General features: G+C 45.5%; 1 protein-coding gene across 1 annotated transcript in view; it reads left to right on the top strand.

The window, feature by feature from the left end:
• The window catches only part of drosha (drosha ribonuclease III), a 247470-nt gene that overhangs the window by 74742 nt on the left and 148341 nt on the right, over positions 1 to 24387 (top strand). The window contains exons 16-18 of the mRNA XM_084326516.1: positions 1997 to 2104; positions 16694 to 16801; positions 22114 to 22252. Coding sequence (XP_084182642.1) covers positions 1997 to 2104; positions 16694 to 16801; positions 22114 to 22252 — 355 coding nt within the window. The remainder of the gene's footprint in view (positions 1 to 1996; positions 2105 to 16693; positions 16802 to 22113; positions 22253 to 24387) is intronic.

Below are 24387 nucleotides of genomic sequence, written 5' to 3'. Positions count from 1 at the left end.
TTTCCCTTCTGTCGCTTGCCAACATGCTCATGTCTGATGTGATGGTGTCTCATTTGAATAGTACTCCTGCATGTCACACTTTGCTAGCCTAATTGAGTCCTTCAGGAGAGCGCTTAGAATGTCTTCATCTCGAGAAAGCAGCGGAAATGGATGAATTAAAAACACACTTTGGCAGCGGCGTCAAGCTTTACATAATTAACAATGCCGTTACAATCTGCCAAATGCCACTGAATGGCAAGAAGGTCGTCTGACACAGCATGCCCCCCTTAACCCTTTCACTACCACACTACAAAGGGTTAACACGTTCACTACCACACTACAGAAGTTAACAAGGCTACTTGTTCCACTTCCTCCTTGGTGATAGCGCTGCACAATATCTGCATATCATTTCCATTGCCTCTCACACATAAAAGCTGGGTGTCCATGGAATAATTGTGTTTGTGCACGTGCGCGCGCGCGTGTGTGTGTGTGCGTCTTTGAGAGTTGACTTTGATGCACAGTTCAAAGTAAGATGGCATTATTTATTCATGCCTTTGTTGTTCTCATTTCCTCTGCAAGTAAAAAAATCCTGGCGTTCCATTTCAGGCGGATCGCGGGCTAACTCGGAGACGCGGCACCTCGGCAGACGCGCGTACGGTTAGAAAGCGCATTGTGCCAATATGCGCCCCACCTGGGTTATTATTTGTGGGACCCTCTTGTCTCAGCCGAAGACCTCCCCCCTTGTTGTGTTGCCAATTGTTAGCCGCAGGGCCGACATGATGCGTGTGTTCCCTGTGTGTTGTGTGTGTTCCCTGTGTGTTGCGTGTGTTCCCTGTGTGTTGCGTGTGTTCCCTGTGTGTTGCGTGTGTTCCCTGTGTGTTGTGTGTGTTGCGTGTGTCCCCTGTGTGTTGTGTGTGCGTGACGTATGTGTGTACAACCCCGGCTTGTAACGATTGCTGCTGCTGGAGCTGTAGCACTAGCTGCAGGCTCTTGTGGTCCTAATGGGCCGGCTGGTGCCGGGACGCACGATGCCTGTGATTGAAGCCTGTGTTCCAGCCGTTACCTACCCGGCCTCAAGGTTCCAAATGAACCTTTCTTTTCCACATGTGCTTTTTTTTCCTTTTTTTTCTTGTGCAATTCGGGAACACTGAAATGTAATGATGAACATTTTTATTAAACATCGTCAACACTTAACCATGTGCCAGTCTGTGGCTGCGTTTTTTTTTTTTTTTACACGTCTGCAGTGACTGCGGCTCTGCCACGGTCTCACGGCGAGCGTTACGACAGACGATCCGATCACCATCGGCCTCGAGCCCAAACCTAGTCCGGTCTCCAGGACTCCACTGTGCTCCGCTTTACATTTTAGTTTAGTTCGTTTTTTTAACAAAAATACGCTCGGTCCTGTTAGCGGTCTTCCTCCGCAGCAGCAGACATAGCTGACGCTCAGATGGTGGGAGGGACTTGTCTGTGTTTGGTCACGCAGGATTAATAAACCACGTCTTTGACTTATCAGTTCAATTAATTGTAGTATTCTATTTCTATCTAGTTTATCATTTAGAATTGTACTATGTTTGATGATTTATTGTTAATGCCTCCAGATATGTTTGTGACACGAAGGGGAAAAAAATCTAATGAAACTGTCATGGCATACAATATGATGCCCTTTCGAGGGCATTTTTACCTCAAGCCCCTGGTAATTCCTAACCCTGTGCGACCCTCCCCACCACCACCACCGCAGCTACGAACGCCCACAGCCATGCTGAGCCATTGCAATGCCTCAATTAGCCGGGACCAGCAGAGCTGTCACTGCTCTGCTTTCCTCCGTTAGTGCGTCTGTCTGCCTGTCGTGCCATGGGGCTTTTCAGTTTGTTGCATGTGCTCCGATACCTGTAGCGAGAGTGAAAGTGGGAGGGCATGGGGAAGAAAGAGGGGGAGGGTGGGGGTGCGAAGACGGGGAGCTGTCCCCGTGGGCTGTGCTCTAGCGGATCAATAATTGACTGGCTGGCTGTTTTGGCAGGAAGCTCTTCAGAAGATCCGTCAGAAGAACAGCATGCGCCGCGAGGTGACTGTGGAGCTCAGCAGCCAGGGCTTCTGGAAGACCGGCATCCGCTCTGACGTCTGTCAGGTACCAGCTCTCAAACACCACTACACACCACTACACACCACACAGGCAGGAGGATGTACACACACACACACAACCACATACACACACAGATGTGCATGTACATACAGTACACACACACACACACACACACACACACACACACACACACATACATAGATGTACATGGTGCACGCACATACATACAAACAAACACACACACACACACACACACACATGTACATGTTTGTTTGTTTGTTTGTTTGTTGTATTGGTTGTCCTTTTTTATTGCTCTATTGTCTGTTAACTGCCTGAGCTGTTACTGGATACCTGCATTTCCCCAAGGGGATTAATAAAGTATCTATCTCTATCTCTCTCTCTCTCTATATCTCTATATCTCTATATCTCTATATCTCTATATCGCTATATCTCTATCTCTATATCTCTCCTCTCTCTCCTCTCTCTCTCTCTCTCTCTCTCTCTCTCTCTCTCTCTCTCTCTCTCTCTCTCTCTCTCTCTCTCTCTCTCTCTCTCTCTCTCTCTCTCTCTCTCTCTCTCTCTCTCTCTCTCTCTCTCTACACACCTACACGGGTGCATACACACAAACAACCAGAGACACACACACACTCAGATATGTACATACGCACGGGCACACACATACAGGCATATACACACTCAAACATGCAAAGGGTACATGCATAAATATGCACAGGGGTAAACATACAGATGCACATACGCAAAGAGTACACATGTGCACGCACGCACACAGGGCGCCATTCATGGCACAGCTACAGTACAGAAATTCACCATTTGATATTTTCAAAAGTTGCATCACTTTTGCATACAGTAGATTAGAATGGAAATACGGGGTGAGCTGTGAAATATTGACTTTCTCGGAGCCTGCGTTGCCACAGCCGTATTAACCAGTGTCTCACACCACCCCCACACAGCTTAACAAGTTCACTTGTTAGGACTCTACCACACGTCCTACTTATGCCTGCTAGCATTCAAATGCAGCGAACAAAGATGGAACTCTGGCGGGTTAGAACTTCAGCATCACTCGTCCACCACCACCACCACCACCACCACCATTTGATCTGATTGTGCTAGATAAAAATAGATAAGTATACAATAAGTATAATAAGTATAAAATAGAAGTCAAGTTGAACACTTTTGTCTACGTACTTGACTTCTATTTTATACTTATTATACTTATTTTATAGTTATCTATTTTTATCTAGCACAATCTCTGGAGCAAAACAGAAAGAAGCATTTTATATAAAAGTATTCTGTATTTTAGCATTTTATATAAAAGTATTCTGTATTTTTGTATGACAACTAATAAAGAAACTTGGAACCACCACCACTCACTGTAGATCCAAAACTAGACTGATGGTCTCATTTATTTTGTTTGCCTGCCTGTTATTTCCAGAGAGTAATTGGTATCAGTGAGCCGCACGCAATCCCCTCTCCGCTTGCACCGATCCCCTCTGTGTTTGTCCTGGGGACAGCCCGCAGCCCATACTCTCACTCTGTAACGTGTCTGGCTGTGTGACGTCAACTTGTCAGCATGAGAATACCCACACCAGGATAGCTTAGCAAGTAGCTAATCAGAAGTCATTGCTTTTGGGATTTGGTACTACAGTACATACCCATGGCATTTATTATAAAAAATACAAGGTTAGGCCTATGATCATACAATGCCTGGTCATACGGATTTATATTAATCCAATGTACATACAGTAAGGCGCTTTTCTACTGCGTGGTACCTACTCGACTCGACTCTACTCTGCCTTTTCCGTTTTCCATTGCCGAAATCTGCGGATGGTACCTGGTACTTTTTTTAGTACCTGCTTTGTCGAGGTTCCAAGCCAAAAAGTCATTGGTCAGAAGAGAGAATCATCACTACGTCATCATTGCGCTACACGGGGGCATCCTGCACAAAAACACAAACCCGACATCTTTAAATAGCGTTGCGCATACTAAACATTAGCATTCATTATTTGTTTGCAGCGAGAACAAAGTGCAATAAACAAAAAAAGAACACATTCACAGTGTATTCTGCCTCATTTATTGATGAAACAAAACTAACAGCAACACGATTTACCACCAAGAACAAAGAGTTTAGTCTCACAAAAAGATTGCTGATTTTGTTAGCTTATTTGCTAATGTGACTGGGATTTCCCATTATAACCATTAGCATTGCGGCTAGCGTACATTAGCTAATAAGGCACTGGTTTAATAACTAGCTTCCATATGTGTGTGTGTCTGTCGCGTTGAAGGGGACGTCACGGCGCCCTATAGACCACCTCGACACTTCCGGTATTCTGAAATGATGGGAGAGAGAGCGGGGGAGAGAAAATGTATGAATGTGGATTAGAGCCTTGAAATTAAGTGGTTGTAGCTACGGCTGTGGGGGTGCTGGAGACATGATCCAATAGACTTTATACACCTGAGTCTCCTGAACACGGAGAGACCAATCTCATTCTGAGCCAAGCTATAGTAACTTTTCCGCACCTACTGTACTCCCGAACGCCGCATGCACAGATTGCCCACAGAGTCTCTGGATTGTCCAGAGATCTAGGTTTATCAATCTGTGCATTCAGAGTTCGGTAGTAGGTGCAGAAAAGTGACTATAGCTCGGCAGAGAAAGTGCAGATCGACTTGGGATTGGTATCTCCATGTTCAGGAGACTCGGGCGTATAAAAGTATATTGGATCATGTCTCCAGCACCTCCACGGCCGTAGCTACAACCACTTAATGTCAAGGCTCTCATCCACATTCATTAATTGTCTCCGCCCGCTCTCTCCTCCATGAGCTCAATGTAACACGGAAGTGCAGTGGTCTATGACGACCAGCTACACTGACGGGGGGTACTACCTGCAGTGGAAAACGAACGAAGTACCAGCTACCAATAGCGAGTAGAGTCGAGTCAAGTAGGTACCATGCAGTGGAAAAGCGGCAATAGATAGAATAATAGTTTCAGAGACACTAGCCACATCGTTACTAGAGAACTAGACAAGTTAAACCCCTTAGCGTGCATGGGCCCGTGTACGGGCCGTCATGCCTATGCACGGGACTCACGCACGTTGCGCTACTTTGTGAGCATCTACCGGCTCGGGGCTGCATTTTTCGCAGATCATGTACAGTAATATACCGTTCGAATTTGCCGCCTTTCGAACGCCACCTCACTCTACCAATTCTGTGCCTCGGTTCTCGAGTTACATGCCGATATGTCAGGCGATCGTCTTTTTACAGGCCGCATGTCAAATTACCACGTCTGACTGTATACGCTCGAGAACTGACCAATCATTGCTGATGGCGAAAATTATTGGTCAGCGTTGTAGCCAATGAGCGTCCGCTTCCAACGATACCCCACGTGGGGGGGTGCTAGTAGGGGAAGTAGGTGAAAGTTGACGAGCGAAAATTTGTTGTGACTGAATCTTCAGAACGCACAGAGTTGGATAGCCATGTTGGTGCTACATAAGACTTCAGGCTATGGAACCGCAGTGTTTTCCAGCTCATACCTCTATGCTGGAACTTAAAAACAGGAATCTGGCAACCACTAAAGAGAAATGTGAGTACACAAGTTCAAGTTCAAACCTCTGTTACTCTATTTCATTAGCACTAAAAGTGATTATCCTTTTTTGCTTTAGTAACTTCAGAATGTTACCTTTCAAAAGAGACCAGGCTCATGCATGTGCTATAAGTATTGTATAAAGTATTTATAAGCTTAAGCTTTGCAAAAGAAAGTATGCAGTCCTCAAAAACGATTGCCCCGTTTTGGGGGCAAGGCTTAAGAGGTTAATGCTGTACTAGACGGCAGGTGGATAGGAAGTGAAGCGAGTCACTGGGTCAAGTTAAATCAAATTACCGTAAACAAACAAACAACAAAACAACAGATACAAACAATGGAGCACCACTTAGTGACTAAACATGGCACTGCAACTAAAGAATAACACAAAAATATAATAGGCACATTTGTGACTCCCAGTTGGTAAGGCACGAGAGGGTCACAGTGAGGTCTCTAGCAACGAGGGATTTGATTTATAACCTCACCAAAGTATACTGGCTCAAAAACTGGAGGAGTACCCTGACTATTGGATTAGTACATAATTTAAATATAAACAACAACAACAACAACAACAACAACAACAACAACAACAACAACAACAACAACAACAACAAACTGAGGTAGTTGGCAGCCACGCCCGGGCGCTCTGATCAGAATAAAATCAAGCTCTCTCTCTTGCTGACCCCGCGTTGTCTGCTGCTAGATGACATTAGCTTCCAGACTGTTTAACTTGAAAGAGTCCCGGTGAGACCCAGGCTGTATACTGGAGGTTCTGTTTTGTCAGGAGCAGCTGGTGCAGGGAGAGAGGCAGCTGGAAACAGTCACTATTTCCACATCATCTCCAGTCCAGGGGCCAATGAGCAAGGGATTACAATGTGAGCAAATGGCGACGTTGTATTTAATGAGGCTGTGTGTGTGTATACTAGGGTTGGGCACCGTTCACATTTGAACTGATACCGGTTCCCAACGGTACCTTTTTTTCTGTACTTAACTCTCTCTGTAATAACACATTATTCCAAACGTCTCAATTTCAACATTGTTATTTATTTAGAACATTGTTATTTATTGTTGTAACACAACACACAAAATAAATCACATGATCATGTATTGTGTTTTTAAATACAGATCAACATTATCGGGCCATTCTCAGTAAATAATTATCAAACTCCTCTGACCTTGTCTGGTCTTTCCAAAGACCCAAGAGATGGGACAGTAATATATATATATATATGGAAAAGGCTCCGTCTTGTCTAGTATAGTATTTGGTACCGATTGATCTAGCGTGAATTGGTACTCGGAAGTACAGAGTTCGGTACCCAACCCTAGTGTATACCGATTATCACTGATAAACCCACTCGAACCCACTCTGAGATATTATAGTCAACTCAGGGTTTGCAGGGATTTCAACAGACTGACTTGAAGGTAGAATCTAATGCTGTCGAAACAGTGTCCTCTAGGCAAAAGAGCACCGCTCTGTATTGCACTTTGTTTAAATGTTTTGTTTTGGTCTGATGTGTGAGTTTGGGGTATAGTAACTTATTATACTGTGAATTTGTCCAGACCTCTCTTGGCAGAGCTTGAGGTGTGGCTGGCCAAGAGAGGATAATGTCATACAATTTCCCTTTACTTACAAGTTTCCTCATACTTGCTGACACTCGTGACATGCAATCACATGCCAAGCACAACTTGCTACTTGATTGTTTTAAAATGATATATTCCTCCCCAGGTTATATATCATTTAGAAACATTTGTAAAACAATCAAGTAGCAGTGCTTGGTGTGTGATTACCTTTCTACCTTTAAATAACCGGTCTGAACGGCGCTGTTGAAACATTGTCACCCCACTACTGGCTTTGATTACATACTATTTAATTGGATTGAGGATGGCTATTTTAGTTAGGACTTATTGACTGGGCATTTGAGCACAAGGGTTGACGGGTATGTGACAGCCAAACTTTAATATTACATGACTTCTGAGGCTGTTGCAATGGATAATCGCAATGGTTTGAAAGCTCAGCGTTGCTAATAAACATTTAAAATACTTTTTATAAACTGGTCAACACCGCTTTATTTCCAGCATTGGGTGCTTGATGTGCCTGCGCTGTGATCACAGCGCAGGCGCATCAGGCAGCTAAAGCCGTTTTGAGCAGTGTTGACCAGTTTATAATTTTTTTTTAAATGTTTATTAGCAACGCCGAGCTTTCAAACCATTGCGATTATCTGTCCAAGACCCTCGTGCAACTGTGAGTACCTTTGAAATTTCTCTGTGATACTTGTATAACGAACGGTTCGGGTAGGACCAGTTCTTCATGGTAAATCTAGGTTGGTTTCCTATTGAGGAGCAAGGGACTGTGGATTCACTCTGCCAAACCTTGTTGGCGTGCATCACAGTCACAAATGAGGCATACGAGAGGTAAATTCCCACCAATAAGTCAAACTCTTAAAGGACAAAATAGAAAATATATAGTATTTGGTTGTCAAATAAATGTAGGACTATTATTAGGCTTTAATACAGGAGTTTCCGTATTGACAATCGCATTTGTTTGAAGCATTCACTGTTTCTCAGGCCGCAAATAAGCAAGCCTTTGAAAAGGAACATTAAGAGTAGGCTTCATAGTTCATAATGTTTACTCCCTATGAAACAAATTTACCTTATTGTGAGGAAAGCAAGAGCACCAGCCTGTCTACGGCTATAAAGTAAGCAGCATAATAACAGTGAGTTATAGGCCAATTTGAAGACTGGGCTTGTGACATTTTAGTGCTAAAATAGAAAACCTAACCAGAATGTTCTACCCCAAATAATTTAGGATGTTTGAAGCCGGTCGTATTGAACATCAATCAAGGCCCCTCTTAGGACATAAATAGTTAATAAATGTTTGAGAAATTGTCACCACCCTCCTGTTAGCATTCTTTAGCAAACGCTAGTGGAGCCAATGGGAAATTAAGCAATTTATCTCAACATGGCGTACAGGTAAAAGCAGATCTAGTACTTATTCACATTGTCTCTACGGCTTACAGAAGTAAGTAGAACATCATGCCATGTTGAGATTGATATGCACTGGTGACAGGATCCAATGTGTCAATTTCTCTAAAATCAAACTTAAAGGGCCACTTCACCAAAACAATGTTGATTTATTTTGCACATAATCTCCCACACATCCCAAAAACAGTTTTGCACACAATAATTTAGTTTGACAGTTATTGAGAGTAAATTAGTTTGAATATGGCCACCAGTGATGTCATCAGGGACATTGAATCCTTGTGTTGTGTTAATTACATGTAGCAGTCCTCCTACCTTATTGCTATTTCTTCATCTACATTATTTCATGGAACTGTAATAAACACGATACAAGGATCCAATGTCCCCAATGACATCACTGGTGGCCATATTCAAACAAATTTACTCCAATAACTGTCAAACGAAATCAATGTGTGTAAAACTGTTTGTTGTTTTTTGGGGGGGAAGGTATGTGAAAGCCAACCTGACCCTTTCCTTGATGGTAAATAACATATACCCTGTACTCTAGTTACTGGAACATAACCCCAGTAAGCCAGATAGACACACACACACGCACGCACGCACGCACACACACGCACATGCACACACACACACACACACTCTTTATTTAGTCTCGAAAGATCAATTGAGAGTCAACTCGAATTCCTCAATATAAAAACAAAGTCAATCAATAAAACTATTAAAACAACTGTATACTGGGGTGAAATGGTTGGTCATTAATGATTTACATTGGTCAAAGGATACTAATGTATTGAGTTTTAAGGTACATTGCAGGTACATTCCACGTCTGGGGTACAGAAGCTAAAAGCAGATTTCCCAAGTTCATTGCTCTCTGGGGGTTTTAAGTGTAGCCAATTATTGGAGCGAGACAGGGTTTCCGTTAAAAGAAATTGGTGCTGGTCTACATGTACAGAGTACCGAATACAATTTAGTTCAAGAGTTAGGCTAGAGGAGAGGGTCATGGGCTCGGGGTGGGGGGGGCCCTTGGTTCGGGGCCTCGGTGAGTCGTGGTGTTAAAGAGGCATGATGCTTTGACTCGCTGGGGTGCCGGACTCAGGGCCCTCGAGGGTTGGGGATTGTGGCTGCGGTGGGTGGTGATGGAGGGGGCTCGGGATGTTAACTGTACGGTCTGTCTCATTTATTGTCTAGTCATTGTTGTGTTAAGTTAATGTTTTGGGATGTCTTTTTATGTATTATTATTATTATTATTATTATTATTATTATTATTATTATTATTATTATTATTATTATTATTATTATTATTATTATTATTATTATTATTATTATTATTATTATTATTATTATTATTATTATTATTGTGTTGTGAGATGTTTTGTTTCATGTTTGAAAAACAAAATAAAGATTTGATCACAAAAAAAAGAGTTGGACTAGAGGACTCAACGGGTCACTGGCCAGGTAACCCAGGTCGAGCTCCCGATGTGTCCTGTATAGACCTTTATACTGTCTGTCACGGAAGGGGTCGGGCCTTGTGCCCAGATGGTTAGACCGGAGTTGGGTAAGGGGTGTGCAAAGGGATGGGGGGAGGATGACTGAAGACGGGACGATGGGACAGTGTGTTAGGTGTTGTGGCCGTGGGAGACTGAAGACAGGACGATGGGACAGTGTGTTAGGTGTTGTGGCCGTGGGAGACTGAAGACAGGACGATGGGACCCATTGGGACAGTGTGTTAGGTGTTGTGGCGGTGGGAGACTGAAGACAGGACGATGGGACCCATTGGGACAGTGTGTTAGGTGTTGTGGCGGTGGGAGACTGAAGACAGGATGATGGGACAGTGTGTTAGGTGTTGTGGCGGTGGGAGACTGAAGACAGGACGATGGGACCCATTGGGACAGTGTGTTAGGTGTTGTGGCGGTGGGAGACTGAAGACAGGACGATGGGACCCATTGGGACAGTGTGTTAGGTGTTGTGGCGGTGGGAGATACCGTTTCTACTACAATATTGACCCTTTATTTTCTCTTCACGTTAGTAAAGGTGTATATTTACAGTTTCAACATAATTCATCATACAGTCGATAGGAGATAACGTATTAAACAACCGGAAGATTCTCCTTTTCCCCTTTTTCAGTTGCCCTCTATGACATCTACATGTAGTCATTCAGCCGACGCTTTTATCCAAAGTTGACTTACAAATTGTGAACAAGTCGGCAGGAGGGGCACCTCTCGGTGGCATTGTTCGTCAAACATACCCGCAGATTTAGGATGCATCGACGGCACTCCCGTACGTATTCGGGGCCCCTTCGAGACATGAATATCTCGCAAAGGGCCATCACTCCTTCAACGTCCAAGTCGTTTGTGATTCCGACATGAGGCTAATCGACGTGGTCGCGAGGCGGTACAGATCTACCTTCGACGTTGCGCGTACCAAGGGAGAGGGGTTTAGCCAGAGTGTGAGGAAGGACAGCTGCAAGGGATCATGCTGGGAGACGGCGGCTACCCTCTCAAGAAGTGGCTGGTGGTGACACCCCCCTAATGGCGCAACGGATGGAACAGGAGCGACGCTACAATCATGTGCATTCACACAGACGACGATCAATCATTGAACGTTGCATTGTTCTCAACCGCAGGTGTGTGTGTCACTGAGCGTAATCTTGCTCATACAACCTCCATTCATCTTCTATTCTAAATAATTGTAATTGTTAAGGTTTCACTTTTTGCATGGAGAGATACGGATGGAGCCCGAGAGAGCCTGTTCAGTCGTCACTGCCCCAGCTGTGCTGCACAGCGTCTGCATCAGAAAGAGAGTGCCTCTGCCGATGGAAGCACCAGTGCAAGTGGAGGCTGAAGTGGATCACCAGAGAGCCAGACAACTGCTAGATTGATCCGCAAACCAGATCATCCAATTTATTTAGGCCTTATTTAGGGAACTATCTTATAAATGGCCTTTTCCAGTGGTTTGTATTGTTTTCTAGCAATGTGGGGTTGTACCAACACTGACTAGATGTGAAATTCTCATTCAGTCTCATTCCTCCAGTTCAGATGAGACAAGATCCTCCCCCAGTGAACTAAGCCATTCAGAATTGACTTTCTGTCCTACGTAGTAATGCACTGCTGATCTGCATAACCTCAGCTCCTTCTGTGGTTGTAGCCACCGCCCACAATCAACAATTCGAGGAAGTTAGTGTAACATTGAAGTTATGACCAAAACAGAGCGAGTGGAAATAATGCGGAAGCGGTTTCCCTGTCAGACATTTGCACTTCCCCAAAAGAGAGAAAAAGAGAGAGGGAGGAGAGAGAGAGAGAGAGAGAGAGGCTCATACGGAGCGGTCTCTCCCCCTGCATTTGACACACTCGCGACTTGAGCCGCACGATCTCGGAGCGATCTCTCCTCTCTCTCTCTCCCTCTCTATCTGTATCTCCCTCTCTCTCTATTCCTCTCTATCTCTCTCTCTCTCTCCCCCAAAGTTATCTGCCAGTGCAGGTGGGTGACTGTCACTCAAAGTGCATTGCGAGTATGGGCAGAGCCCTGCCAAAAACAGCTTGGAATCTGGTAGGGCAGAAAGTGGTGCACCAAAGTACTTGATTAAAAATACAAAACAATGAATTTTATTGAAAAAAACCTTACAGATGTGTTCCATAGACAGGAATAGTGTAAAATTGCCCAAATAGTGAAAGAAATAGCAAAATAGTTCCCCTTTAAATCAATCTGGTCTTTACCGTCCATGTGGCTTGTTCCTTCTTATTGGTGACTGTAATGTTTTGTTTTGCTGTAAGAACTGGCATGCACTAAGTTCTATAATGGGGGCGACAGTGGCTCAGGAGGTTGTGGTTGTCTGGTAATCTGAAGGTTCCCGGCTCGATCCCCGGTTTGATTCCCGCTCCTCCCGGGCAGCGTAGTGAAGTGTCCTTTAGTAAGACACTTGACTCCTAATTGCTCCCGATGAGCAGGTTGGCAGGCACCTTGCATTGTTTCCTCCGCCATTGGTGTGTGAATGTGTGCGTGAATGGGTAAATGTGAGGAACAAAATTGTAAAGTGCTTTGGATAAAAGTGCTATATAAATGCAGCCATTTACCATTTATAATCTTGTGTGTGGCTATATCGGTGTAATTCATCTCACGTTTTCTTAGACTGCCATTTTAGCTGGCCACAAGTTTCAGCAAGTATGAGCAAACCCCTAAGTGCATAGGGAAATTGTACGACATTATCCGTGGCCCTCATTTGCGCTTGCTGTAGCCAGCAATAGCGACGACTCCCCTATCCACACTCAGTGCCAACCAACACAAAGTACAATACCAAGCAAGCCCTATCTCTTTGATGCTGCTGTTTGACAGCATTACAGGTTCTACCTTTAAAGACCCGGTGTGAATGGCGCTGTTGAAACATTGTCACGGTCACCCCACTACTGGCTTTGATTACATACAAATTAATTTGATTGAGGATGGCTATTTCAGTTAGGATTTATTGACTGGGCCTTTTAGCAAAAGGGCTGACGGTATGTGACAGCCACATTTTAATATTACATGACTTCTGAGGCTGTACAACAAGGTATACAAGAGGTAATTCCCCACCAATACCTCAAACTCTTCAATGACAAAATAGAAAATATATAGTATTTGGTGGTCAATTAAATTTAGGATTATTATTATTATTATTAGGCTTTAATACAGGAGTTTCCGTATTGACAATCCCATTGGTTTGATTTTGTGGTATGAACAGAACCAGCCACCTGACTTTCAACTTTGTAAAATGTTGTTACTGAGTAACGGCTGTAATAATAATAATAATAATAATAATAATAGGGTGGCATTGCTGTGTGTGTGCATGTCTTGTTGGCTGTTGCGCAATTGCGTGCAGGGGCATTTCAAAATTAGAGTGTGTGATATGAAAAAACAACACCGCTCTGGAGAATCAGGCCTCACCTGTCAGGAGACTTGTTTGTTTGGAAGGTGTGCACGTCAGGTGTGCTCTTTTGCTGTGCTATTATTCTGACATTGTTACTCAGGCATCCACTGGCTGAGCAGAGAAATGTTTTGATAGATTCAAATGCTTGGATTAATGTTTGCTTCTGAAATACGAGACACAAATTTGTAATTTGTGTTGTACAATGCATGACTTCTTAAATGTCAAATAAACAACTTGATCACTGATAATGTGTAGTGTTTAAAACTAAGTAGCCACATATTGTATTTATTTGTATTATGTATCTAATAATACACAGATGACTAATAAGGAAACTGGAGCAAGTGCCTCCATCATCAGGTCCCATCGTTTATTTTGATTGTTTCATAATATCAATGTGTTTTATTAATATTAAAATATGGACCAATTCTACGATTGCATTATTATAATTAGCCAGGCTATGATTAGACTTAAAAGTGGTGGTGATTTTCACTCAGCCCTGGTCTAGACTGCCCAGTTCAGCACCACGGACAGTGCCAAGGACAACACCCCACAGCTCTGTTGAGAACAGAGATGAAGCGTTGATATATCCCTCTCTCTGCCAGCACACTGGATAGGGGATCCAGCAGGCAGCTACCTTGGCCAGTTTGGCCCACTCTGGATTTATTTCCACCTGACGTTATGACCGGAGCGATTTAAATATGTTGGACTTCAACAGATTTTCCCGGGGGGAAAAAACCCTGAAACGGAATCACCAGATAACGGAAACCCTGGAGTGGGTATGATTTAGGTCTGTGAGGACCGACCAGTCCAATAATACAAGTATATAAGGGGAAATATCTCCAACAATGGCTTTATATAGAAATAGATACCAGTGCAAACCACGTCTCTCTGCCAGAGAGGAGCACCCAACCTCATTGTACAGGAGACAACGGTGAGCACTATAACTATCACCGGTGATAAATCTGAGCGCGTCAGGCCAGGAGCCGGTGCCATGAGCAGGGTCTGGCTTTGTTAATTGAATCCTTAACCAGGCCTGGGGCGTGTGTGTGCACGGCCCCTGTGATGGCCCCAGGGCTGCGTCAGCAGAGCTCTGTGTGGCCGCTGGCCCCCCGGATCAGCCGCCCTCCCCAGTAACACTAATTAAAACATGCACGGCTCCCCGTCTCTCACGCCGTGGCACTGGGGTTAATGTCTGTACTCTGCCTGCCTCGCCACACAGTTCCTCAGCCACTCTGACTGTCTGACTCCATAAGACTCTACTAATGGTTTTCTAGATTGGGCTCTTGGCCTGTCAAATCCATTCGCTGACCACCAGCGGTCCTGTCCACTCGCTCCCCCGCTCGCCCAAGTTGCACTCTTGCAATCATCTTCGTTCTATTGCTCACTCAATTGCTTACTCACTCATACATCCACAAACTCTCTCTCTCTTTCTCTCTTTCTCTCTCCCCCTCTCTACTTTTCTCCTACTTCTCTCAGAAACTTTCAGGAGATATCGAGTGTCATGGAACATGGAAAGCCATCACTGTTTGTTTGAGTGTGTGTGTGTGTGTCAACATGTTGAGATGAGCTGCGGGTCGACTGTCCGTGTTCAAATGTGAATTTTCCTCCTCCTGTCATTCCCCCTCACGGCGCGGCGATCGAGTTTTTGATTATTTCATCTCTCTGTTGCAGAGCCCCACTTAATAAATAATGACTGGCTGATTGATTTTCCCTCTCTGCTGTCTCCTGTCTCTCTCTCCCGTCACTCTCTGCTCTCTATCCCATCCCTCTCTCTGCTCTCTCCCATCCCTCTCTCTCTGCTCTCTCTCCCATCCCTCTATCTCTGCTCGCTCCTGTCACTCTGCTCTATCCCATCCCTCTCTCTGCTCTCTCTCCCACCACTCTCTGCTCTCTATCCCATCCCTCTCTCTGCTCTCTCCCATCCCTCTCTCTGCTCTCTCTCCCATCCCTCTATCTCTGCTCTCTCTCCTGTCACTCTCTGCTCTCTATCCCATCCCTCTCTGATCTCTCTCCCATCCCTCTCTCTCTGCTCTCTCTCCCGCCACTCTCTGCTCTCTCTCCCGTCACACTCTGCTCTCTCCCGTCGCACTGCTCTCTCTCCCGTCTCTCTCTCTGCTCTCTCTCCCGTCTCTCTCTGCTCTCTCTCCTGTGACTCTCTCTGCTCTCTCTCCCATCCCTCTCTCTCTGCTCTCTCTCCCGCCACTCTCTGCTCTCTCTCCCGTCACACTCTGCTCTCTCCCGTCGCACTGCTCTCTCTCCCGTCTCTCTCTCTGCTCTCTCTCCCGTCTCTCTCTGCTCTCTCTCCCGTCACTCTCTCTGCTCTCTCTCCTGTGACTCTCTGCTCTCTCTCCCGTCTCTCTCTCTGCTCTCTCTCCCGTCACTCTCTCTGCCCTCTCTCCCGTCACTCTCTCTGCCCTCTCTCCCGTCACTCTCTCTCTGCTCTCTCTCCCGTCACTCTCTCTGCCCTCTCTCCCGTCACTCTCTCTCTGCTCTCTCTCCCGTCACTCTCTGCCCTCTCTCCCGTCACTCTCTCTCTGCTCTCTCTCCCGTCACTCTCTCTCTCTGCTCTCTCTCCCGTCACTCTCTCTGCCCTCTCTCCCGTCACTCTCTCTCTGCTCTCTCTCCCGTCACTCTCTCTGCCCTCTCTCCCGTCACTCTCTCTCTGCTCTCTCTCCCGTCACTCTCTGCCCTCTCTCCCGTCACTCTCTCTCTGCTCTCTCTCCCGTCACTCTCTCTGCTCGCTCTGCCGTGACTCTCTTTGTGCTCTATCTCCTGTCACTCTCTCTCTGCTCTCCCTTCCATGACTCTCTCTCTGCTCTCTCTCCCATCACTCTCTCTGCTCTCCCTCCCATGACTCTCTCTGCTCTCTCTCCCGTCACATTATCTGCTCTCTCTCCCGTCACTCTCTCTCTGCTCTCTCTCCCATCCCTCTCTCTTTCACAATCTCACCATTACTCTTTCTCTCACAACATGATCTGTCTTGCTTGCCCTCGTAAATATTTCTGCTGCTATTATCTTTATCCCTCTCTAACCCTCCCTCCATTATCTTCTCTCTATATCTCTCTCTATCTCTCTCTCTCTAACTCTCCCTCCACCCCTCCATTATCATCTATCTATCTCTCCCTCCCTCCACCCCTCCGTTACTCTCTCACTCCTCCAGCATGCCATGATGTTGCCAGTCCTCACCCACCACATCCGTTACCACCAGTGTCTGATGCACCTGGACGCGCTCATTGGTTACGTCTTCAAGGAACGCTGCCTCCTGCAGGTAAGACACGGACATGACAACCACCCGCAGAGGGGTCACAAATCCAACCCAAGCTGCATTATTATTTAAAAAAAAATTATTATCTTTATTAGCATTTTACAGCTTTTTCTGGCCACGCAGGACCAATAGAGGAGAGGGGGAGAACGGGAGGAGAGGTAGGGAAGACATGCGGCAAATGGTCGCCGGGACTGGGAAACGAACCCGGGACGACCGCTTCGCGACTCAGCGCGCTATATGGTGTGCTACTGGAGCGCCCCCAAGCTGCATTATTTTAACAACCTACACAGACAGACAGCGTTGTCAGTCAAGGATGTCAATACAACGTTTTCAAGAGCCTGTCCAACATGATACCATTTGCAATAGTTTGGAATAATTTCCAATGATTTGAATGTTTCTGGTTGTCACTTTCCCCCCTTGAAGTTTCCTTGACTACTATGATACCCATAATCTTGTCTCCCAAGCACTTGCTGCTTCTAATGTTGCGTTAAGTTGGCTCTTTTGCCTACTGTAGTTGCACCAAAGTACTGTACATATAAGTGGTACTATAATAAAACACAGTAAATGGTACATGGTAAAAGAAGCAATACAGATATGACAAATATAACAGCAAGAAAATAAAACGGGGTAGGTGTGAGATCAGACTATCCAGGCAAAAAATAGCCCCAGTTTAAAAGCTAAAAGGGTAACATCTGGTAGGTTTCTAGTTGCACAATATTTGATACGTTTATATCCTCTCAAGTATTCTGACCTGTCGTGTCCTTTTTAGAAACACACATTCGTCAAATCGCTGGACAGTAAAAACAAATGAGCACATGTCTTCCAGGCACCGGGGGTGTCCTACGCAGCAGCGTGTTGCAGAGGCACTCTGTAGTGGATAACTAACGCTGTAGGTGTGGGGTGCAGAGTAGAGCTTCTCCCGACAGCCGGGGCCAAAAGCAAACATTTTGTTCAGTGACTTATAGCCCCGGACATCCAGCGCGGGGGGGGGGGGGGGGGGGGGGCTGTGTGTATCATGATTGAGTCTCTGCAGGGAGGGTTCACATGGGCATAGCTGAGGGACTCTGCTAAGGTAAGCCAGACAGCTCTAGTCATGTGTAGGGTCGGGGCGATGATGCATCGGGTCAATGTGCCAATGTATTGTGATGTTGCACACAATTCAACAGTCGTCTGAATCAATGTTGCGGCCGCATATTCTCATATCTACACCTACGGCAACCCTCGACGATAAGACTTAAGTTTCTGTTTTTTTAACAAAACACAAGATACTTGCTTTAATGATAAGTATAAGTGCTCAATGACGAAACCCAATCTAATATCCAAAAGAAAGTCTAAAATTCCTATATATATATATATATATATATTTACACTTTTTGAAGATGTTGAAGATCAATATGAAGATCTTGTTTTTATAAATATTATAATTATATCTGACCAGAATGTTCTAGTCTTACAAACATATTGAATAAAACAAGCTGATATAAAAAAAAGGATATTATGTAATTTGCTTCCTGTCATGATTCTGGGTGAGGTAGATTATGATATACCTCCAGAGACCTCACAACTTGCAGTTTCATTTGCTATAACGGCCGGCTGAAAAAGGGTAAGCAGAAAATGTCTAGAAGTCCCCTAAATGGACGACATGTATAGGACTAGCCCCTAGACCCCCCCCCCCCCCCCCCCCCCCTTCCCCCCCCCCTTCTTCCTGATCCGCATTTTGCTTGCGCACAGCTCGGGCCAAAGCGGTTACTCGAATTTCTCTCAAAATTACATCTTCACTATCTGAGGGAATGTTATTTGGAAATAACCGAGTTTTGCTTTGGTATCACACATCATATAATCATGCAGTTAAATGCGATGAACAGTAATCGGATTATTTTGCATATAATATATGCAAAATAATATATATATATATATCAGAACCCCCCCCCCCCCAGATGATTAAAGTGATAAGCATTTGGTTTGCATGGCTCAGTCCTACTGGTATCTCTGCAGCAGCAGCAGCAGCCGGAGAGCTGCGACCGGAGCCTCTTGCAGGAAAGCCAGCTCTCCTCCGTCTGGCCGGCAGCCCCGAGCGCACCAGCACTCCGAGTGAGCTCCCACGGACGCCTCCAGCGATATCGAGGAGCTGTCATAAGCTGATACATTAAAAATCAATGTGTTTGTAGCCTATACATGGTTAAAGAAGGGGCAGGATGCGGTGGAAGATTTGCTGGAGGCTGTGGGGTTTTAGTATGCATGGCCCGGCGTGCATTGATCAGTGATTGGCCTTTTCATCGCCGTGCCGATGACGACCTGTCATAATGAGCCCTGAAAAGGAAACCACTTGACCCGGCTGCAAGTCTGCTCCCCCCCCTCCCCTCCCGGCTAGTGACGTGCGATGCCCCCCCCCCTCCCTGTTTTGAGCTTGACGCATCTCTGTCTCCGGGGATTAGATTGTGATGGATTTGTCACTCTCCTCCCTTCCCCTCCTTCATTCCCTCGCTTCAAAAAAAGAAGAAAACAATCAGATTGATCACAATGCGAGACAGCCAGCAGATGCGGACCGCCGCGCCGCGCGCCTGTTTGTGTCGTGTGTAATTTCAGCCACTGAGGCGTCGACGTCTCTGTGTTTCTCTTCGTCTGTGGCGGGTGTGTACGGTCTAAGTGGGGCTGACAGCAGTTCACCACCACTGGGACTGGATGGGACCCAGGCAGGGAGCCATCATACTTCCCCCCCTCTCTCTCTCTCTCTCTCTCTCTCTCCCCGTACATGGTTCAGTCAGAGCGGGAGGAGAGGGCAGGGCGCGGTCGACGACGTTCCGTTTTCATCAACTCTGTAAAGACTAAAGGCGGCCGGCGCGGGGCGATCCCTCATCACTCCTCCTCCGCCGCCAACTCATTCCTTAATGATCTGAGAGAGAGAGAGGCCCTGCGCCGCTGACTCCAGATCAGATCTCCCCCTCCTCCACTGTACTCCTCTCCAGTGGAACACTGGCCCTTTGAAGCTCCTCTTCTGAGAGCTGCCCGTTAAAGATTTAAAACCGCAGGGTTGGCAGAGACTCTCGTTCTCGGTTGCGGAACACCGCCCGCCCCCACCACCCCACCCCACCGCTCCCTTCCTCTGTTCGGCCCCCCCTATTGCTTCAACCCTACCGTCACCTTTGACCCATGCTGACGGAGGCGGAAGCATCACAAGAGGTCCTCAATAATTCAAATCTACAAGTCCTCTGCCTCAGCTCTGATCTGCTTTTGTGTTTTCGTACATGCGTGTGCACGCTGGGGTTTGTGTACACTGTGTGTGTGCATCTCCCTACGAGTAGCCATTGTTTATTATTCATGGTGGCGCAAGCATGCACACACAAACACACACACGCACACACACGTGATCAAGTGGCCATCTGTTTTCAAACCGGTCTCATTCTGTGCTGATTCTCTTTATCCACAAATCCCAATCTACCTGCACGCTACATTAAATGATGCAGCACACGGTAATGACATCCTTGATTACATTGGAGCAGAGAGGGAGTTTCGTCAGCCGTGCAGGCGGTTTGCCCATCAGTGTCGCCGCATGCGGCTGCAGAAGAAGTGATGTTTGCCAGCCATGTGTGTGTGCCCAGGCTCCTCTGAGCGATCACGCTCACTCCAGTTCAGCCAAACGCGGGTCGAGTCCAACCCCCCCCCCCCCCCCCCCCCCCTTTATGCTTATTAATGTAATCATAACGCTGCCGGAGCCGGTTACAGATGCCAACCCCCCCCCCCCCCCCCCCCCCCCCGCTTGAGATGTTTTAAACCGGCGTCATAGCCAGCTGTTTTTCCCCTAACCGACGGACCTTGAGTATTTACAGGATAATGGATGGGTTTCACCCCATGCAGCCTTTTGGAATAAACCGGCTCCGTAGAGCGGGCGGCGGTGTTGTTACCGGGCTACGGCCGAGGCGCGTCTGACACGGCACAACGGGAGAGTTGGAATTGGGAGTAGGAGTTGTTTTGTATCAAACTGTCAGCACGGCGCAGAGCAATTGCTAGATTTCTGCCTGTGTCATGTCAAATAAGTCTTTCTTTTCTGTTGCCCTCCTGAAAGAAGAAGAAGACAAATAAATAAATAAGAAGAAGCCGTTCCTCTTAACCACAGCAGAAAAGGAGGAATCGGTGTTGAGTTTGTCATCTCTCTGCTACAAAGCTGACGGCCTCTTGAGCGACTATAAATATTGAAAGCGCTCTGTTAACATTTTACATGTACGTCTCATTGGAGCTTGAAATTGGCTGAAAGGAGACAAGCATTTTGAAAAGCAAGCTCAGTGGAGAGAGGGGTAGTTGGGAGCCCCCCCCCCCCCTTTTTTTGTGCTGAGATTAACATTCTTCTAATGTAAGATTGATAAAGGCCTGACATGTCCTACTGAGCGCTATCTCTTCCCTTATGTTCCCCTCAGCGAGCTGGAGGTGTTCAGCCCTGCCACTCTTTCTAGGCACAGCAGTTTTGTCCTCCTTTGAAAACAAAGTAGTGTCGACTACTACAGTACCTTTTCCTCGAGGGCACGTTTTTATTTATTTATTTATTTATTATAATTTTTTACTGCTTCCCCCTTAAAGCACCTGATTTATTTAACACTTGCTCACTAACTCAATCGCATCGGCGACCCAACAAGAATTGCATGTGTGTGTGCCGCCCATCACATGTGTGTCACTGCATGCCAAATAAAGACTTCTTCAAAGTCCAGTTATTATTATTATTATTATTATTATTATTATTATTATTATTATTATTATTATTATTATTATTATTATTATTATTATTATTATTATTATTATTATTATTATTATTATTATTTATTATTATTATTATTATTATTATTATTATTATTATTATATTAACTATTTAACCCGTTCACTACCACACTACAAAGGGTTAACCGTCTGTAGTGTGGTAGTGGAAGGGTTAACCGTCTGTAGTGTGGTAGTGCAAGGGGTTAACCTTCTGTAGTGTGGTAGTGAAAGGGTTAATCAGGGTTTGAAGGTTTGGTTTCACAAAGGGAGATGGGACCGTTTGGCGCCAGACCACAGACCCACTCCACTCTCTAGTTCCTCTGGGCCACTGATCCATCGTTATTGGATGAGTTTCCTCTGCTTTGTCCAGTGTTTCCATTTGTAATTAGTCAGTAGCCAAAGGAGGACTTTGGGGGGAATGTATCCGTCGAGGATTTGCTCTCTGGGGCCTTGGAGGCTCGGACTTGATGCTTCAACGAGAAGAACACGGCTCAGCTCTGCTGTCCTAGCTTTCCAAGCTATCGCTCTCTCTTTCTCTGACTCTCTCTCTATGTCCTCTCTCCTCCCAGCTGGCCATGACGCACCCCAGCCACCACCTCAACTTTGGCATGAACCCCGACCACGCTCGCAACTCCCTGTCCAACTGCGGCATTCGCCAGCCCAAATACGGGGACCGGAAGGTCCACCACATGTACATGAGGAAGAAGGGTGGGTAGCCTCTGTGTCTGTCTGTCTGTCTGTCTGTCTGTCTGTCTGTCTGTCTGTCTGTCTGTCTGTCTGTCTGTCTGTCTGTCTGTCTGTCTGTCTGTCTGTGTGTCTGTGTCTGTGTCTGTCTGTCTGTCTTTCTTTCTCTCTCGCTAGCTCTCTTTTTTTTTCATCTTCTCTCTTTTCCTTATTTTCAAAACTGAATTTGATTTGTAAATGTCCAAAAAAAGACTTAAATATCGAGGCTATTTGATCATACAGGTTAGTTCTCTGTGATGGTTCTATATATCTTATATGGTGTGTTGGATTTACATTCAAGCAAAAAAAAATTAACGGCGTAATCTAACAGTGGACCACAGGAACAAAATGCCAACTCTGGTTTAGGCTAAATCACACTTGGGCAAGATATCATGTATGACCGACATGCGGTGCATCGTGACATTACTGTGATAGCATTACATTTAATTTTCATTTTTACAAATGGGGCACTAGGTGGGACCTCAGTACGCCTGACAGCGGGTTCGGCTACATATCGTTTGTACATTTATCTTGCACACCGTTTGAGAAGGCAACATACTCATCAGGAGTAACGGGTGAACCGCTGTTAAAACCACTCTGTGGTCCCACTATAATGATCTTCCCTGTTTGCTTCCCTGTACCCGTGGTTGCAGCCTTTAGTAATCATGTTGAAATGGAGCTGAACAAAGGTTTTGTTTGCTACGCATTTTGCCTGATAAATGGTAAATGGCTGCATTTATATAGCGCTTTTACAATTTGTTCCTCACATTTTACCCATTCACTCACACATTCACACACCGGTGGCAGAGGCAACCATGCAAGGTGCCAACCTGCTCATCGGGAGTGATTAGGGGTTAAGTGTATTGCTCAAGGACACTTTGACACGCTACCCAGGAAGAGTGGGAATCAAACCGGGAACCTCCAGATTACCAGACGACTACTCTACCTCCAGAGCCACTGTCTCCCCAATGATAAGCTATGTTCCCTTTATCCCGCCTCACACAGATAAAGTGTCCATCACCAGATTTTATACAAGTAGAGCGGTCAGCTAAGGGGTTACATTTTAAACCTCAGGGCGATCAGAGTTCAACTCCTTGGGTAGTATACCCTTTTATTATTACTATATGTCAAATTATAACGTTATGCACATCACAAAGGAAAAACGATATAATTAGAAAACAATATCATTTGAATTGTCAATCTTTGTTGCATCAGAAGGAGCTGGGAGCGTCACAAATACGGGCCGGGGGTGAGTGGAGAGTGGGCGAGAGACATCCACCGGAACGGCATTAGAGGGACCGCACATTGACAGCGCTCAATTCTAAACCTGTCGATCATAATCAAATACAACAGTTCAATTCATAATCAAATACAACAGTTCAATTCTAGTCATTTCCACCGAATAAACGAAGGCACGCTGTCTAGAATTGACTGCTATGGGGCACGTTCCTTTGTGTCAGCTCATATTAGGTCCCTTTCCTCGCCGATATTCAGATGAATGAGCCGATGGTGCGACTGGGATGTGTGAGACACAGAAAATAACATCTCATTGTACTCCGGTGCCACACATGTTGCACAAACACAAATAACCGAGAACAGAACTCCGATCTCCCGCATTGTGGACCCAAAAAATATTAGCGTTGAAGTTGAACTAATCCTGCAGTTGTAAAGTAATGAAGGTGAGACATTTAGGCGACCTTGAGACACTTAACTCCCTAACTGCTCCCGGTGATGGTCGCCTCTGCCGTCGGTGTGTGAATCTGTAAGTGTAATGCGTTTTGGATAAAAGCGCTACATAAATCCAGTCCATTTCATCTATGGGCTTGACGCTGTCTGTTCACATGTAATTAGAACATCCACTGCTGTCTGGGAACTTTTTTTTGTCTGCTTGTTATTTTGAAATTTGAATGCAGATGTCAGAAGAAGACATTTCTAGGAAAAGTCAAGGAAGTAGGACATTCTATCTTTTTTCTGCTCCGCGTAATTGGAACTCTATGCTGCCCCGCTGGGTAAATCAAACGCACATCCTCTGCATGCTGAGCGCTCATTGGTCAAAGGGGAACAGCGCTCAAATAAAACATTTGAATATGCTATTTCCACGGGACACTTCTATCAATAAT

Source organism: Notolepis coatsorum (genome assembly GCF_963971535.1).
Source record: "Notolepis coatsorum genome assembly, chromosome: 12".
In the NCBI taxonomy this organism is placed as follows: Eukaryota; Metazoa; Chordata; class Actinopteri; order Aulopiformes; family Paralepididae; genus Notolepis; species Notolepis coatsorum.
Note: the sequence above shows the minus strand (reverse complement) of the source record. Positions and strands in the feature narration are given on the sequence as shown.